Below are 17534 nucleotides of genomic sequence, written 5' to 3'. Positions count from 1 at the left end.
TGCAACGGAGCAAATGCCAGTGAAAGTTGCCGATGCTGAACCCTAGTAGCTTAGTAATATGGGATCCTGCGCTGAAACCATGAGTGCCCACTCCAGTGGAGTTCGAATTAGGTTAGTACTGAGCCTGGTATATGTATTCCTTAATCAACTCATGATAGCCAAGTCGTCGCAACGCTTTCGAAGATTTTCGAAGTCTCTCTGTTTCAAAACCTGACAGACTTCGTTTTTGTCTGTACATGATAGTAGTGGACTCCTGTCCTGATAAGGACTGGCCCTCGCGAGGATAATCTCAGAAACATTTATCCCGACTTTTAGGGTACCGCCGAGTCGGGGGTTGGTAACCGGTAAGCACTGTGTACTGCTTGTCCGCTATGACACGACAATTTGCGCATTAGCCAGCTAGTACGCTGCGCTCCCGATGCACGGCGCCGAGATTCCCATGGTTTCGCTGTCATTGTCCGGATGGAATAGCCCATCGTGGTCATCGTTTTCCAACGGCGTAGTGCTGTATATATTGTAGATATACAGCCGTGGCGAGGCAAAACCAGTCTTCTGCGTTAACCCCATCTGTGCAAAGTATGGCACGGTTGCTAGCATAAGTATGAATTACTGGACCACCCTTCAGAGGACACGTCGTCCCCAGGAGCACATCCAGCTCAAGGGAAGCCGGATCCTGACTTTCTGCGCATAAAAGATCACTGCAGCGCGATACCCCCTCCAAGTTCGAAGTCGTTATCCTACGGTTTGAAGGTCATTGAGGTAATGATATAAAAAAGATGTGTGGCTTCGATGTATCAATGGTTGTTTAAATGGATCGGTGGGCGATAAACATATCTGCACATGGGCAGCATCGTCTGTTGAAGTGGCCAACACCCTTGTCACACATAGAGATCCCTCGCGAATTCCAGAGGGCATCTATGGTGCCAGAGCTCTGCAGTTTTTGCGTGCTCTTCACCCCACGCCAATCAGCCCTGCTTTCCTTGCCGGAAGTCTTGCTGTCACGATTGGCGGCGTATTGAGGCTTTATTGTATGTCGACGTTGGGGAAGTATTGGAGCTGGCCGCTCAGCGTCAGACGAGAACACAGACTTGTGAGGAGTGGGCCATACTCTCTCGTTCGCCACACAAGCTATACTGGTTTCCTTCTCCAATATATTGGGCTCCTTGCCATGTATGGAGAGCACGGATCGTGGTTTAGGCAGTCTGGGATTTTACAAGTGCCTTTAGTAAACGTGCTAATAGTAATCCTCCTCTTCGGACTTACATTTTATGCTTGGATGTGCATCACTCGACCTCTAGTGGAGGACAAGATGCTCCAGCGTGCACTGGGAAAAGACTGGGAGAATTGGGCGAAGAGGGTGAGGTACCGATTGCTCCCTGGGGTTTATTGATCACATACATACTGAGCGTTCCGCGCGGTTGTTTCTTTGTTGTACGGGATTGGTGTTTTATGGTATCCTGGGTCCATTGTACATGTGTAATAAACCAAAAAAAGGATCTGCATGCGTGGCAAGGGTGTTGACCACTTTGGAAGACAATACTGCACATGTGTATTGTCGGATCAGACAACGACCAATGTATAGGAGCAAAATACCTTGCTTACACCCTGAAAGTCTCAGAAGCCATGTCATGAAAGATTCAAACACGTTAGCGCTATCTTTTTTTTCAGCTGAGTCGCCTGAAATCCCGATAACAACCCCTCGAGGCGTACTACACGCCGCAGAACTCTGATATGAGAATTTTGAATCGTCAATGGGAAGATCGAGGGTTGTCAAACTCCCCTAGAGTGGGTTCCTATGATTAACTTTTACCAGCTGCTATGCATTCCTGCACTTTCAGTATCAGATGCGAAGTACGCTCAGTCAGCCCGGAAGGAACAAAGGGTACGTGTTACCTGTTTGGGTTACCTGAGGACAATTTCCTAGGGACGTGTCCTCTGCGTGGGTCAGCGCCAGTGATGTAGGAAATATAATATATATATGTACTTACCATAGGAGTACTGACGGTCACCTCGTTATGAAGTGCATAGCCAGAATCACACGTCACCGAGAACGATAACCATGATTTGGAACTCGCGATTGAAGCATTCAATATACAAGTCTCTTTGACGATGTTCAATTGAGGTATGCAAAATCCGACCTAGAAGAACTTGTGAAAAGAACAAGATAGCACTGCCAGAGCACCACACAGCGGAATGGCGAGTCAATGCCTGTGGATGTGGTGAAACATGGACCTTTGAACGCTAGAGTTTGGATAGGGATGAGCAAGTGCGCACACCAGGTTAGCAACGAGTCAGAGTGTTTTACTGCGGTGACCATCGCGCAAGTAAAAGCATAACGTAGAGCACTCCCACAAGCACGGAACACCACCCATCATTCTGGGTCAGAACCGAGGTGGTATGAGAGGGAGGATGTACCTGTGAATCAAGTGAACAACCAATAATCCAGTAGTGCACCACATCAATCATCATGAAAAGCTCGTACTCAATAAGACGGTCAACAGGTAGCCCCGTACATACAAGTACACAGGCAGATGACACCGCCAACATAAACTGATACTCGAAGCCTCACTATCGATCCCCCAAGTCACTGCACAAAAACACCAAGTCAGAAATATAACCCCAAACCACCCAATCTAGTTCACATACCGTCTACTATTCTGCACACGTAAGAACAACCAATCCACGGCCTCGCGAACGCCAGCTCTGAAAGGTCAGCCCAGTCAGCCAACCTCACGCATGCGTAAAACCCACTCACCCATCAAGCCCCGAAACTCCCAAAACATCCAAACTAGCAATCCTCTCCCGTTTCCTCTCCATTTCCGCATCCTCGTCCTCGCCAAACCTCCTCCTCGCGCTCTCCCTCCTCCTCTGATCCCAATCTTCATAATCCTGCCTTATCTCTGAAACGCTGAGGCTTGAAGGGGAATCTTGTTTGTTTGCGAGGAGTAAGAGGGGGATGTTAAGCGTTTGAGGGGAAGAAAGAACTGTGTCTGTAGGAGTTGTGAGTGAGTGGTTTGTCTTGGATTCGTCGTTTTGTGATAGTGGAAGGAGTGGTGAAGGGTGCGTACGTACCAAAGACTTCCCAGCCCTCACTGAGCCTCTCTCGGTCCTGCGCATCGATAACGTACGCTACGGCGTGACAGTCGTCATAGTATCTGTGCCAGATGGACCGAATACCGCGTTGTCCTCCGAGGTCGAAGAAGTTGATGATACTGGATGGGAGAGATATTTTGCCAGCTGCATGTCAAATTCACATTGATGAGCGCCGAAATTGAAACTGAGTTCTGAGAAACGTGTACTATTTTGCCCCACAGTCGGGCCAATCTTGGACGGGTCAAGCCCAGGAGTCTCGTTATATAGAGTCTTTATTTTCTCCAGAAGTGTCTAATCTCAGAGTCTTTTCTCAGCGCGATGAACTTGAACTCAACGGCGAGGCACGAGACGCACGGTTTTGCCAGCACCATCAAGGCCGATGATAATCACTGAAAACTCTTCTTTCCTGTCATCTTCAGATGCAGGTGAAGGAGCGAATATGAAGCATTACCTCGTCAAGTACTCATGGAAGCCTTTTAAGAGGTGATACATGATGGATAGTGGTGGGAGAAGCGGCGCATGTTGACTCAGCAAATATTTTCACCACAAAACACTTGAAGTTGCTACTATCATGTAGTAGTTACTAGTAGCACTAAACCCTACACTGGTTACCGGGGACCAGGTCTACTTTCAATCGTCAGAAGGAACAAGCCGTTCCTTCTGATGATTGAAAGTAGTCTCAACTGTCTTCCTTCTATCTGGCTGGCCTATTACGGGAGACTACTTAGCAACTGGTTCTGCTGGACATTTGCGAGCATCTACTTCCAATCATCGATGGATATCCCCTGATCACTCTCGTTTTGTACCTACCAATGTTCCAAATGCCATCAACCTGGAATACTACGTCGCACGCGGGGTTACCGGGCTGATCCTCACCTAGGCAACATCAATTCATCAACAAGGGTAAGTTATTCAAGTAGTGCACGAGCTGATTGTTTTAATTCTTTCAGGGCTGTATTCCAGACTCGGAACGCACCTGCAGGTGGTCATGGTGTATGAAATTAGGAATAGGTTACTACTTGAATTTTGAAAGTAGGTAACCAACTCGAAGTCCATTGCAATTTGTCGTGCATGCTGAAGAAGGCCTGATATTTACTCAGACATGACTCTTTCCTAGCGCTCTTTTTAAATTAATAAACCTGTCATTCCCAGAACAGTGCACTGGCGAGTTCGAGGATGGCACACACGAGGACTACCTCGCTCACGTTAATGGCAGCTGTAGATGGTGCTCATACGATGCAATTACGTCAGGGCGTACTAAGGTGGAGGATAAATGTGAGAGTCTGCAGAAGTGTCAGGCTAGCGCGGACACCGGATATCGAACCACAATTTGTACTGCGGCGACCGCTGGTACGTGCCCTCACGTGCGCCCGTGAGCAGAATTCCCCCACCATTCTCCGTCATGACAGGGGAACTCGGAGGACGTACCTGTGAATAGAACCAGCGCCGAAAACGATGCCTCCATAAACGCAAACGAACGTCAAGCTATTGCGATAACAATAACAACAACATAACTCTCCAGTGTCACCAAGTCAATCGTGATCATATTCGCAGGCCGATGACCAATCCCAACTTAACAAGATCAATTTCCAAAACCTCCCTGGCTACACCGGGCAATTGCCTACAGCTCACGAACGCCAGCTGTACCCATCAGTCAATCCCACGCGTGGGACACAAGCCAGCGCATTCACCTATCGGTAACACTGGTGGAGTTACTTCGGGACACATGTACGGACATCTCCTGTCCACCAACTAGGCTCGCCTATTGTGCAGCTCAGAAAAGGTTACACTCGGAACGCCACTGACTTCGCCCGGTGGGTACCTCACACAAAACAACACGGACACCTTGACTGACATTTTGTCTAGGTTTGATATAGTAACCAATCTTGAACCAATCACCCGTTTCATTCCTGAAGCGGTAGCGAGACCCGAAGATATTCCTGTTTAATAGAAGTCCATCGTCCTGCATCAGATAAGAGCAAGCATCGTGTGCAAGTAAACGAGAATCGACATTACCCTATCAAAATTCCTTCGACTTGATCAGTTCCTATCAACACCTCCAGGATCAAGTACAGCGACACACTATGAGTCTATTGAAGATTCCCTTCATACTAGCTTCTGCTATTGGCAGCCATATTTCATCAATTACCCCTTCTCCGCCCCCGTCATCTGGAGAGAAGGTGGTGCCCTCGTCGTTCGAATCCTTCATGGGATGGTATTTGAAACTTCGCTGTATGGATTTAGCGGTGGTAAGTTTCTCCTGACCTCCGGTCGTCGTCCTCATCAATTTGTGAACAATATAACAGATCAGTGCATGGGCAGCATCGTTTGCTGAAGTGGCTAGCATCCTGGCCATACATATATATCCCTCGCATATTCCAGAAGGTATCTATGCCGCTAGAGCCGTGCAGCTTTTGCGCATTCTTCACCCTACACCAATCACCCCTGCTTTCCTTGCTGGCAGTGTTGCCATCGCGACTGGCGGCGCATTGAGGCTTTATTGTATATCGACGTTAGGAAAGTTTTGGAGCTTCCACCTCAGCGTCAGAAAAGAGCACCGACTTGTGACAAGTGGGCCGTACTCGGTGGTTCGCCACCCAAGCTACACTGGTCTCCTTCTCCAAGTTACTGGGGCTGCCATCATGAACGGAAGCCAAGGGTCGTGGATGAGGCAGTCTGGGATCCTACAAGTGCCTTTCATTAAAGTGTTAGCAATGATTGTCTTTTTCGGATCTGTCACATTAGGCACTTGGATTTCCCTCAGCCGACCTGCAGTGGAGGACAGAATGTTGCAGCTTGCTCTGGGAGAAGAATGGGAGAATTGGGCAAAGAAAGTGAGATACCGGCTTGTTCCTGGGGTTTATTGATTACATATGATACTAAGTGTTTTGCACGGATCTGTTTGCTTTTTGTACTTGTAACACTACGGGGATCGGTGTTCTATGGAGTCGATTGTATGATGTACATCGTAGTGGCGCACAGGCAGAGTCTGGGCAGCCACCAGTGCTCTTATGCTCATTCTGGCCTATAGCAATCCATTCGAAAGCGTATGTATACACCATACACTCCTATCGATAGCAGAATCGCATACAGCGATTTCCCCACTCCAAGCACGACCGAATGCCTCAGAAAAAGTCCCCATCTCAAACGCCATACTTGTCTTCGTGTTTTCTGGACTCGCGAATGCCCTGACGTGAGGATGTCCCCCGTCAGTCCGCCGTTCCTGCCGGCCGTTTTAGGCGCGCAGTCCATTCGAAGATGAGTTTGACTGCTCTCTTCCTATCGTATCGTAAGTGTATGTATCTGGTGTGTGGTAAGTGTGAGCTGAAGCGCGTACTTGACTGTCCCTGGGGACATTGTCTTCGTGTTATCTATATACACACCATATATATGTTGAGAGCCGATGAACCCGAGGACAGAAAGGCCGAGAAAGGAGGAAATGGGACTACGGCCGAAGAGTAAGGCAGCTCGAGGTGCGAGCGCCACCAAACGGAGATTCCAGACGACGTGTCAACGTCGGCTATCTTTTTCATTCGTTTAGTATATGTTTTCATCAAAAAGGCCAGCTGGCGCACTCACCATATAAAAGCAGCCATCCGCCATCGAAACATCTCAGATTCGTAATCCGAATACTGAGATGTGAGTCTTCTAATGTAACGTTTGAGTACGAGTACTAACGTATAACGTAGCTTACCTGTCTAGGTAAAAACATTCGTCAATAAAGAGATCTGAGATCTTACCTGTCTAGCCTCGCGTGAACGCCCTGCTATACACACAATAGGTTATGAGCCCTGCCCCGGCCATGGACACAACGCTCCCCGCTACCAGTTCATCCCTGTTCAATGTACCCAAATTGGCCGAAGACGGCACGAACTGGATCACTTATAAAGAACGTACCTTGACGGCAATTGGAGCACGAGGATTGATGCGCTATGTGGACGGCCAGGCAGTAAAGCCTATACCATTCCTGATCGACGCGAAAACCGGTGCTGTGACCAAGAAGGATGGTACTGTGCCCACCCAGGCAGAAATCGACGACCTCGACAAAAAGCTAGACAAATATTATCAGCGCAACTCCCTACATCTGCAAACTAGAAATTTCTTCACAGATATGGTAATTTTCGACAGTTTCCCACAGCCACCCAAAGTGGCGACAGAGCTCACAGAACGTACAGCCCCAGACGCCAAAGTGGTCACAGAGCTCACAACCGGGTCAGACTGTTCAAAATAAATTCAATGGTTTCCAGCTCAACGGCCTCAATCTTTTTAAAGTGTTGAAGTCTACTAGTAGTACTAGTACTTAGTACTTAGTACTTAGTAGTAGCAGGCTCGGAACTTCCTTTTAATTGCTAGCTTGAATTTGCACATTGTCCCCAATTACGATACAAACATTATATTCAACGAAATACCAATATATAGTAGTAGTACTGTACATACTAGTACTACTAATGCGCGCGCCGAACTTGAACACAAAAGAATAAGAATAGCTCGAGTCATCAGTCTAAAATTACTGATACACGACGGTTGGATTGTTCTGTGATAAGACATGAAGTTTGCAGTGGCGAATGTGAACAGATATGACTTACCTTGCAAACTGCATGGCGCAAGTGAACGGTGAGAAAGACCGTATTTTTGAAAAGTAATTCGCATATACCCTAATCCTATATCTGCTTTGTCGAGCTTTTTCTTCGAAACGTCGGACTGGTGCTTAGAAAGATTCGCCATGATTTCGCGTTCTCGCACTACACAATCCGCTAGCACCTTCTCCGCCCTAAATACATCCCGCCTCGCCCTCGCTAGGTCCATGACGAGGTTGGCTTCAAGTTCATCGGTGTCGTTGATTGACTGTAAGTACCATGTTACTTAGAGCGAATGCGATACAATATGATTGACTTACCATTGACCTGATACCATCGGCTATATCATACAGGTCAGAAATACCGCTGGAATCGTGACGACACGAGTGACAACTTGGACATTGCTGAACAGAGTGTGTGCGCGTACAAGGCATCAGGCGCGAAGATGATGATGGGATATCATTGCTGAGATTAAGACTGATTGGTGGGGCTGACATTTCAGAGAAACAAAGAGTAAGTTGTTGATTATGAATTGGGCTTCTCACGACTCATGAGTGTCGGACTTTGCGAGGACCATCATGTCCAATTTCCAGTGTCCTTCATGCGGTAAAGCCAGTTTCAGAGATCAGGTTGCTGTTGCTCGTCACATGAGCCAGCCTCGCTCAGGATGTAGCACCTGGCTACAGGATTTAATACGTCTGCGGGACCTATCTGACGATTCTATGAATACAGATGACTTGGACGGACCGAATATTCCCGGTGGTGGGCCTCAGGCTGAGGTTGAGTTCACATTCGGAGATAGAGACGAGTCATTTGAAGGTAGCGGTGAGAGTGGTGGCCAGGCCTCTGAGGAGGGATTACTTCCGAATGGTGCCTCAGATTTCGTCGACCAATATCCCGAATCTTCTCGGACGTATGGCATGGGGTACACCTTCCTCGACTTATTCAATTCTGATGAGAATAGTGTGTACCGTGCCAAGAATCCCTATTACCCATTCAGTGGCCGGAAGGATTGGGAGATTGCATCGTGGTTACTGCGCTCAGGATTGAGCATGGGGAAGATAGACAGTTTTTTATCACTCGACATAGTAAGCAAATTGTTTCATTTTCATTACAATTCCGATGATAAGTCTTTTGTCAAGATTAAGGGTCTTCCAATATCTTTTTCCTCGGCCAAGGAACTGCGAGGCAGAGCAGAAATGTTGCCCAGTGGTCCACGCTGGATGTCCCAAGTGCTCTCTACGAGTCATCCCACCAAATCACCTGTCGTTTTGTACTGGCGTGATCCCTTGGACTGTATTTCAGCCATTCTGAATCATCCCTTTTTTCACGATCGGTTAGACTTCACGCCTCGCAGGGTCTATACTACTGCACAACGCTTGTGTCGTGTATATTCAGAATGGATGACAGGCGATGACGCATGGAATATGCAGGTATATATTCATGTTTTGCACCAGTCGCTGAACTTAATGGTTTCTCAACAGTCTGCCCTACCCAAAGGCGCAACACTCCTTGGAACCATTCTATCATCCGACAAAACGAATATATCCACGATGACGGGTGACAGAGTTGCACACCCGCTTCTCGTCAGCCTTGCGAATATCAACATGTCCACACGACTCAAGACATCGTCCAACTCCTTTGTACTCACCGCCTTGCTCCCCGTACCTAAATTTATACATAAGAATAAACGCATGCGAGGTGTACTCGAGGATCGCTTAATTCATGAATGTTTAGATATCGTCCTGCGTCCACTCAAGCAGGCTGCACGTGAAGGAGTCATGTTATCAGACCCTGTTGGACATAGCCGCTATTGTTTTACCCCCCTGGCAAGCTATATTGTCGACACTCCAGAGGCTATGATGCTAGCTACTGTCGGTGGGAAAACATCTCCGGTCACCATGGCCATGTTCAAGCAGTTCGGAGACCCTTTCCGTCACGAACCTCGCACGAAATCAACCACACTTGCACAGCTGGCTGTCGTTCAAACAAGGGCAGATCCCAACGATATTGAAGCCTTCTTTCGCGAAGCGCAGAAATTTCGCCTGAACGGTGTCTCTAAACCTTTCTGGCAGGACTGGACCCTTGGTGAACCGTCTCATTTCCTCACTCCAGAATTTCTGCATCTCATTCACCGAGAATTCTACGATCACGACGTCAAGTGGATGATTTGTGCGGTCGGGGATATGGAAATTGATTTCCGGTTTTCTGTGTTGCAGCCCGTCACTGGCTTTCGTCATTTTTACGGTGGTATCTCCAAGCTAAAACAGGTTACAGGTCGAACTCAACGTGACATTCAGCGTTCGATCGTTGCAGTCAGTGCGGACGCAGCACCTAGTGCTGTGATCACTGCTGTCCGAGCATTGATGGAATTTCGGTATCTCATCCAGTCACCACGTATTGATGAAGACGACATCAAGCGCATTTCTGGAGCCCTCGATGAATTTCACGCCAATAAACACGCTATCACAGCTGGAGGATTTCGTCGAGGCAACAAGAACAAAGTTATCGATAACTGGTACATTCCAAAATTGGAGCTCATGCAGAGTATAGTTCCCAGCATCCGCAACACTGGTGTCGCCATGCAATGGACTGCAGACACAACAGAGCATGCACACATTACAGAGATTAAAGACCCCGCGCGATCAAGCAACAACAACAACTATGATCCTCAAATTTGTCGACATCTCGACCGGGTTGATAAGTGCCGTCGCTTTGACCTTGCAATGAGTCTCGTGGATGGTATGGCAAGCTCGAGGCTACAGGATGACAATATTGGTGATGATGTTGACTTTGATGCGGATGATGATGATGACCTCCCCACGGAATTTACGGCCACTATAAAATGTCCTGGACATTCGCGCCCAATCACCAATTACTTTGCGATTGCGAAGATCCTCCAGCATAAGGAGGTTGGGACTGTCCCTCTGCCATTGCGCACATTCGTCATCGGACGCACGGCCTATCATCTCACATATTCCCCATCCATCAGATCCATCTCCATCAACGATGCTGCTATCAAATTCGGCCTTCCTGACTTACGGCTGGCCATTGCTGATTTTCTTCGTCGCGAAGCTACCCACGGACAGAATTATGTCCACACAATTGGGGGAGCCAGGAGGGCTGGACCTACTGCTTCCCTGCCATTTGATAAAATTCAAATCTGGTTCAAACTTCGCCTACAGGACACAGAGTTTCACGACAGTAGCATCATACGGCCCGCGCAGACCCTGAATTGTGTGCCGCCTTCTGATGTCTGGAACTCTGGTAGGTACGACTCAGCTATTGTGAACAACGAGTCAGGGTGCCTTTGGCCTGCTCATGGTCTTCGTGGTATGTTACAACCTTCTATCATGCTGAATACATTCTCACTGTTATCTTTCAGGTCACACAATTGGTCAAATTAGACTTATCATGCGTCCAGTTGGAAGAATCAACACGGATTGGTCATGGGAGGACCGTTTCCTTGTCTATATGTACCGGTTTGATGGTACAACAAGCGCTCGTGATCCTGCCACACAGTTGCACTCGATCAGAAGGGCGAAACGTTCCAACGGTACATTAGTGGGCGATATTATACCACTGACGCAGATCAAGGCTCCTGTTAATCTCATTCCTCGCTTTGGAGCCAGTGCAGACAGCCGTTTTACCTCACAGAACAGCATGGAGCACGCGTCAGAGTTTTGGGTAAATAAATTTTGGGACAAGAACACATTCTTTCCGCTCTCTATGTAGCTTCCTGCCTGTATTTTTAACTTTTGTGCTATTGGTTGTCAACGAGCTTCTTTCTGATATATTCTTAGTTCAACGAGCATTGATGGATGTAGTGACGCCGTGCGATAAGGGCATCTTGTTGCTCCCACCGTTGTCATATTATAGCTTAGAGTATACCGAACAAATGCCACCTCAGTTCTTTTTCAGGACGGGCGGCTACGGAATAAAGTTGTCGTCATTGGTCTCGCTCCCTGCCGCTGTTTCAGGCGATGCCCTTACAATGAACAAGTACACGGCCGAGGAACTAAATCGTCTAGTTACGCAGGAAGATGAACCCTCTAATTCGCAATCGCTAGGACACATGCTCTCTCATATCTTTCAGCCTTTCAGCATACCTCTACCGGATCTATCTACGCTCCAGATCCCACTCAAAAACATCCTTTATCACAACGAACGTACCAAAGCAAAATTCAGCAAAAATTCACCAGATGACCTGGTGCCATTGTACGATACTGATGCGCAGCTATGGAACTGGGACCTTCCAACTCTTGCTCCCACAAACGAATCTGAATCAACAACTCACTCTCAACCACCTGAAAGCTTAGATTCGGAGGGCAATGCAGGGACCGGCGAAACCGCAAAAGCAACTCACGAAGAAATTTTCTCATCATTCTTCAACGCTTTGGCTATCTGCTTAGCGAAGGCAGAGCCCAAACTACTAGCCAACCCCACTGCGACGCGCACGTGGACTGCGGCCCACGCACATAAAGCATTACCTGGTAGTGAGGTGAAGCGGAAACCCGATCTCCTCTTGTCAGACGAGATCACAGCAAATTGGGGGAATATCAGGGTATCGGCTGAGCTGACGCACAGTTCATATCAACCTGCGTTGCGACTCGTGAAAGCTGCTGATAGTCATGCATATCTCATGCTGAGCGAGCAGCCTTGGAGGCGCTTTGCGCTTGTACTATCACTCACCAATGAGTACCGGGAGCTCAGAGTCCTTTTCTACGATCATGCCGGTGGTGTCGTGTCCCCTGCCTTCAATATCTACCGAAAACCAAGCATTGTTGCTCACATTATTGCTGCCCTTCGTTTCGGCAGCCTCGAGTGCATAGGCTATGACTTGACAGTCTCCTTCACAAGACACATTTCTCCTCCCCAACGCCATGCCAATAACTATCGTCCGATCAAGAACCTCCCTGCCAAACGGCAACCTGCAGATCACGTCATGGCTGCAGCCACGTCTGAGCTCCCTTATCCACCACCCGGTGATGTTGAGGGTGCACCAAGCGCTGTCATCGAGACGATATATCCCAACTCAGAGCCCGAGTCCGAGCCAGAGCCAGAGCCAGAGCTAGAGCCAGAGCCAGAGCCAGAGTCCGAGTCCGAGTCCGAGTCAGAGCCGCATGCTGACGATGGTATGCACGTTTCTATGAAGAATCTGGAGGACCCCCACCTGGTACAAGCCACTGCCATCTCCAGCACCCCCCTTCTCAACCTCGCATCCCAAGCGCCTGAGGAGCCTGACAGTATCTATTCTGCTACACCCCATCCTTCACAATTCCCGTATTCAGCTCAGTCACCTGAACCGTGTGGCAAAATTCGTGTCAGGGACACGATCTACACAATCACAAGGATCCTGTTTGCGAGTCGCGGCCTTGTTAGTCGCGGAACTGTCTGCTACTTGGTCTCTTTGGATGATAAGGAATTCATCATCAAAGACCATTGGGTTCAGGGTAAGGAGGATCAGGTGATCTTGAATGAGATCGAAATGTTGAAGCGCATGTCTGGCGTCCCTGGCGTTCCCGAGTTGGTGGATTGGTGGGTGGTTGAAAGGTCGAATGGAGAACCCGATGTGACCAGCAAATATCGAAAACAACCGCAGCGCCTAAGTATTGCAGGGACCAGTCGCTCACACGTTCGACTTGTCTTGACGCCCTGCGCTCGCCCCCTGCATATGTTCCGAACTCTTAAAGAGTTTGTGAAAGCGCTGAGGGACATTGTCATCAGTAAAGTGTTTTTTTTGATTGGCAATCTTTGAACTGACATATCTAATTTCAGTTCAACGCACGGCGGTGGAGGAACGCAAGGTTCTACACCGCGACTGCAGCTTAAATAACGCAATGATTGTAGATCTGTTAGGAGGTGGTAGTAAAGGGTTTCTAATCGACTGGGAGTTCGCAGTGCGCATCAACCCAGATCTGAAGTATGCCATCGGTGGTACGGTAAGTGCGTTCAGTTAATTACAGTACGTCTAGTACTGATCTGTTCGTCCAATCTACAGGGAACAATCCCGTTCATGTCTCGCGGGCTTCTTGCCCAACTCTCAGATGCACAACAGGCAGCGCTGGGCGGAAAGAAACCGAAATATATCCCGAAAACGTCTTCAAACGCTTTGGCGTTGCCTGTATCGCATGTCATTCAATGCTTTTCAGACGACCTCGAATCACTTTTCTTCGTCTTCATCTGGATTTGCATCAAATTCTGTGGCCCCCATGGCCAGGTACGCCAGGATATGATAGGAAACTCAATACCTGATCGCTGGAACAACATGGACCTCGAATCCTGCGCGGCCTTCAAGGGCAATTTTTTCGCAACTAAGAAGGAGGAACGCCGTCTTGTAGACGAGATCCATCCTTACTTCAAAGACTTAATCCCTCTCGCCAAGGAGTGGCGTACGGCTTTGAAGGACAACATGGAGAACCCTGTTTCCTTCAACACCATCCTTACATTATTGAACACTCATCTTGACCGCCTTCCGGATGACGAGGAGCTCATTTCCACTGTCGAGACGCTCAGAAAATCTGCTGCTATTCTCGCAGACCGTGTCGAGAAGCGTGCCGCTTCGCAATCGTTCCCCATGGAATTACCCAAGCGTCGGAAGGCTGATGGTATTTCGGAGACTGACAACGAGTCAGACGGTTAGCATACATACAGGCTGATTATTCAACGTAAACATCGTTTTTCATTACTACTTTGTTGTACTCTCATTCTCACGTTGACCCGATGTACTGCGTTTTTGGTTGTTGTGACTTGTATGACTTATAAATTATGTTTCTTGGCAACTTGACTTCACACATTTATTCTCATCAAGATGAGTCACTCAAAACATGCAGCATTGATTATTACATGGTACGCGCTTCAGTGTGATGTTGCACGCATTTTTGAAATGTAATACTGTCCATTACTCGCATCAAGGCCGTTCTGTTGGTCCACCCGGCGCCGAGACATGATATTATTATATAAAAGACTGGTGAGTTTGCGACTTGATGAATCGCTAGACTCAGGCTTCACCTCTTTCTCTATCCTCTGTGTAGTTGCAATCATGCCTCCTCGTGCTATTAACAGCCCCAAGAAGAAGAGGTCGAAGCGCAAAGGCTCAGATGCTTCAACTGGCAGGGCAGGTGTACCCAAAAAATCTCATCAGGCTACGGACCTCACCGAAACACTCAGCGTACCACTTGTTTCCCTTGGCCTTGCTGAAGTTGAAGATGGTGCTCCACGACGTTCTGGCCGCCCCAATGCAGGGACCGGAGGTAGGAACAGCCAGCTAGAAAAGATTGGTGCAGTCCTTGAGTCTCAGTCTCGAAGTCGTCCTCCCAAGGGCTCCACGTCCCTCAGTCCTAATATCCCAGTGAACCCTCAGGCTCCGGAACCAGCTCGTAAAGGACGGAAGGGTCGTTCAAAGGTCAGGCATGTAAGTATTCATTTTTACTAATGCTGATGTTTGCATTCAGGCGGTTCCTCCGCCTTATAGTTCACTCACGGTTACCAATGGTCCTGCGAGCATTGATAACACAGGTCCTGGTCTTTCAATGCACCAACCTGGCGGAAGGTTTGGTTTCGTTGCTCCTCCTAGTGCTGGCCGTAGTCTTCACGAGGCTAACAATCCACATGTCGCTGTTGGCTCGAAGGCTGTCAAGAAGCGTGCTACGAAAGTAGCTCGTGATCCAAACCCACGCAATATCATACCGCCACTCACCACCTTCGTGGAACAAAACTTGGATCCGGCCCTTTTCGAGGAGGACAACAATGTCAGGCGTCAACCTATACTGCGAGAATCCCAGCTATTGAACAGTGGACCCAAAGTCAGCAGCACCAACGACAGCGATGACGAAGACGAGGACGAGGACGAGGATGGAGACGAGGATGAGGACGAGGATGGGGATGAGGACGAGGATGGGGAGAGGGAAGAGGACGAGGATGAGTCAGACGAGGATGAGCACACCAATGAGAATGGGTACCAACGTCACAATGGCCATCCAGGTAATTTCCTTTATCGTACTGAGATCCACCTGATGTTGTTCCCTCTTTCAATCTTACAGGCTTCTCAAACGAATCGCTACTTTCGCAGCCTCGAGTCATTCGTCATCTCTCACCTGAATTCGATTTTCAGTACTCCCGCGATGAGGATGATGCGGCTGCTCAGACGAGCCTCAATAAAAACACTGTAGCAAACTCTCAATCCTCGACCGTCCACCAGAACAGTGACTCCCAGGTATGCTGACATGGATTTACTGGCATTGCACTTATTCTTTTTGCTCTTAAGGGCTCTCTGGATCCTTTGGTAGGAGTGCAACGGCAACAACAGACACAATGTTCTGAGGTGAGCAAATGGTTTTTATTCTGAACGAGGCTCACAGTGATCGTTTGCATACCTCGAAGCCTAGCGACGTATTGGAGTCCCACCACAAGAAAAATGGCCAGCCCCGCCTTCCCGACCCTGAAACTCTTGAGCTGCTTCATCAAGTAGCCGAGCACGCTGATGACCAACAGGCTCCCCGGAGAAACAGAAAGATGAAACGGTCAGAAGACGGGCCCAAACCTACTCTATTAGCTTGGTACGGGCCGCGCTGGAAAAGCTTCCTTGAGCACACCAAGGGAGAATGTCGTGTGGAACACGCACTTGACGATCCGTTCCCGAGTTTTGTTGGTGATCTTCCAGGGTCAGTAACTGAAGTTCTCATCGCAACTTTAGTCATTTGGGACAAGGAAGGAAAACAATTCGAAGCTGGTGCGTGTTTGCTTCTTCTTGCGCTAATTTGTTTCATGTTGCAATCCAGGGGTTTGGCCGGAGCAAAAGTGTAACATGGCTCGATTGGTACGTGTTTCGCTCTCTTAATTTACAGTCTCGCTGATACAATAGGTCTTTATTGAAGTTATATGACGATCTTTCGACCTGGCGATCAGAACTCAAGAAAACTGCCATAGGCTTAGCACCTCTTGCATACTCACTTGTTCCCCCCGCATCAGTCCCCGCTCAAGAACGTGCAACGTGGGTCCAGAATGCTGCTTCGCAATTACTTTTGGAATCCGAGTTTTTACGGTTTGGATTGGATGCATTGGTGAGTGATTGTGCACTGACTCCGACGACATACATTAAAATCACTAGGGCAAAACAAGGAATTTCGCTCATCCTGGCCTTCGTGACGCAGTTATTGGATTCTTTTACACAGGGCCGTATCGAATTGCCCGGAAGAGGCCAGATATCTTTTGCAAGCAATTGCCCATCTCATGTTTGGCTTTGGTTTCCGCTGCGGTACTTTCTTACTTTCTGCCTTGACATCATGTATTGACATTTTTATAGTACAATTGTGTCCTCGACGGTCTCGTCAAAAACGGTCACGGCAAATCTTATCCCAAGTTCTCCGCCAAGGAATACGGCCCGATATACCGCCAGATGGTCAGAATGATCGATCAAATTCTTCAACATCCATATCACGGTCCCAGGTTAGTATCACAACTTCAGGAATGGGCTGAAACAGGATGGCAAGAACAACCTTTTTTTATTGAAATTTCGGATGCTGATTATTTTCACCCAGGGCCGCATGTCTAAAACTTGATGGCGCTGAGGAGACCAAACACACCCATCTACAAATCGTCCTCGACTAAGTCTTCGCATTCCTGTGTCCGAGTTACAGTACTACCATAGTTTGGGAGCCGTTTTTTGTTTCGTATTTTGCTACTACTAGTATACTGATGTTTCCGTACCACGTGATTGAATATATTGCCATCGTTCCTAAACACCTTGGGTGAACTGTACATAAATGAATGTGTGCACAATGATTGCTCTCTGAGTGCTCTGTGAGTGTCTGTACATACATAGACAGTGAAAAAATGTGCAATTTCACAGGTAGTTGTTATTTA

At 48.1% G+C, this 17534-nt stretch overlaps 5 protein-coding genes across 5 annotated transcripts; 3 read left to right on the top strand and 2 right to left on the bottom strand.

Moving 5' to 3' along the window:
• Window positions 1-2568: 2568 nt before the first annotated feature.
• F5891DRAFT_1193263 (P-loop containing nucleoside triphosphate hydrolase protein) lies at window positions 2569-3585 on the bottom strand (the record flags this gene model as incomplete). The annotated part of the gene is made up of 7 exons (XM_041367706.1): window positions 2569-2587; window positions 2647-2703; window positions 2756-2990; window positions 3073-3237; window positions 3300-3384; window positions 3448-3499; window positions 3545-3585. 7 exons carry the CDS (start codon window positions 3583-3585, stop codon window positions 2569-2571), a joined length of 654 nt encoding a protein of 217 aa, XP_041221833.1.
• Window positions 3586-4826: 1241 nt separating this feature from the next.
• On the top strand, window positions 4827-6034 carry F5891DRAFT_606304 (uncharacterized protein). Its single transcript, XM_041372441.1, has 3 exons — window positions 4827-4907; window positions 4960-5342; window positions 5400-6034. Exons 2-3 carry the CDS (start codon window positions 5178-5180, stop codon window positions 5958-5960), a joined length of 726 nt encoding a protein of 241 aa, XP_041221832.1. The 5' UTR covers window positions 4827-4907; window positions 4960-5177; the 3' UTR covers window positions 5961-6034.
• Window positions 6035-7589: 1555 nt separating this feature from the next.
• F5891DRAFT_1193261 (uncharacterized protein) lies at window positions 7590-8167 on the bottom strand (the record flags this gene model as incomplete). Its single annotated transcript, XM_041367705.1, has 4 exons — window positions 7590-7627; window positions 7680-7687; window positions 7748-7938; window positions 7991-8167. The coding sequence occupies 4 exons, from the start codon at window positions 8165-8167 to the stop codon at window positions 7590-7592; spliced, it is 414 nt and encodes a 137-aa protein (XP_041221831.1).
• An 81-nt stretch (window positions 8168-8248) lies between these two features.
• F5891DRAFT_959008 (uncharacterized protein) lies at window positions 8249-11405 on the top strand (the record flags this gene model as incomplete). The annotated part of the gene is made up of 5 exons (XM_041375611.1): window positions 8249-8758; window positions 8813-9103; window positions 9155-9466; window positions 9587-11003; window positions 11056-11405. 5 exons carry the CDS (start codon window positions 8249-8251, stop codon window positions 11403-11405), a joined length of 2880 nt encoding a protein of 959 aa, XP_041221830.1.
• Window positions 11406-14712: 3307 nt separating this feature from the next.
• On the top strand, window positions 14713-17279 carry F5891DRAFT_1193259 (uncharacterized protein; the record flags this gene model as incomplete). The annotated part of the gene is made up of 10 exons (XM_041367704.1): window positions 14713-15075; window positions 15125-15653; window positions 15713-15885; window positions 15937-15993; window positions 16053-16401; window positions 16451-16488; window positions 16547-16732; window positions 16780-16926; window positions 16975-17117; window positions 17210-17279. The coding sequence occupies 10 exons, from the start codon at window positions 14713-14715 to the stop codon at window positions 17277-17279; spliced, it is 2055 nt and encodes a 684-aa protein (XP_041221829.1).
• Between the last annotated feature and the right edge of the window lie 255 nt (window positions 17280-17534).

The sequence above is a fragment of the Suillus fuscotomentosus genome (genome assembly GCF_016647785.1).
Source record: "Suillus fuscotomentosus strain FC203 chromosome Unknown F5891scaffold_57, whole genome shotgun sequence".
Taxonomy (NCBI): Eukaryota; Fungi; Basidiomycota; class Agaricomycetes; order Boletales; family Suillaceae; genus Suillus; species Suillus fuscotomentosus.
Note: the sequence above shows the minus strand (reverse complement) of the source record. Positions and strands in the feature narration are given on the sequence as shown.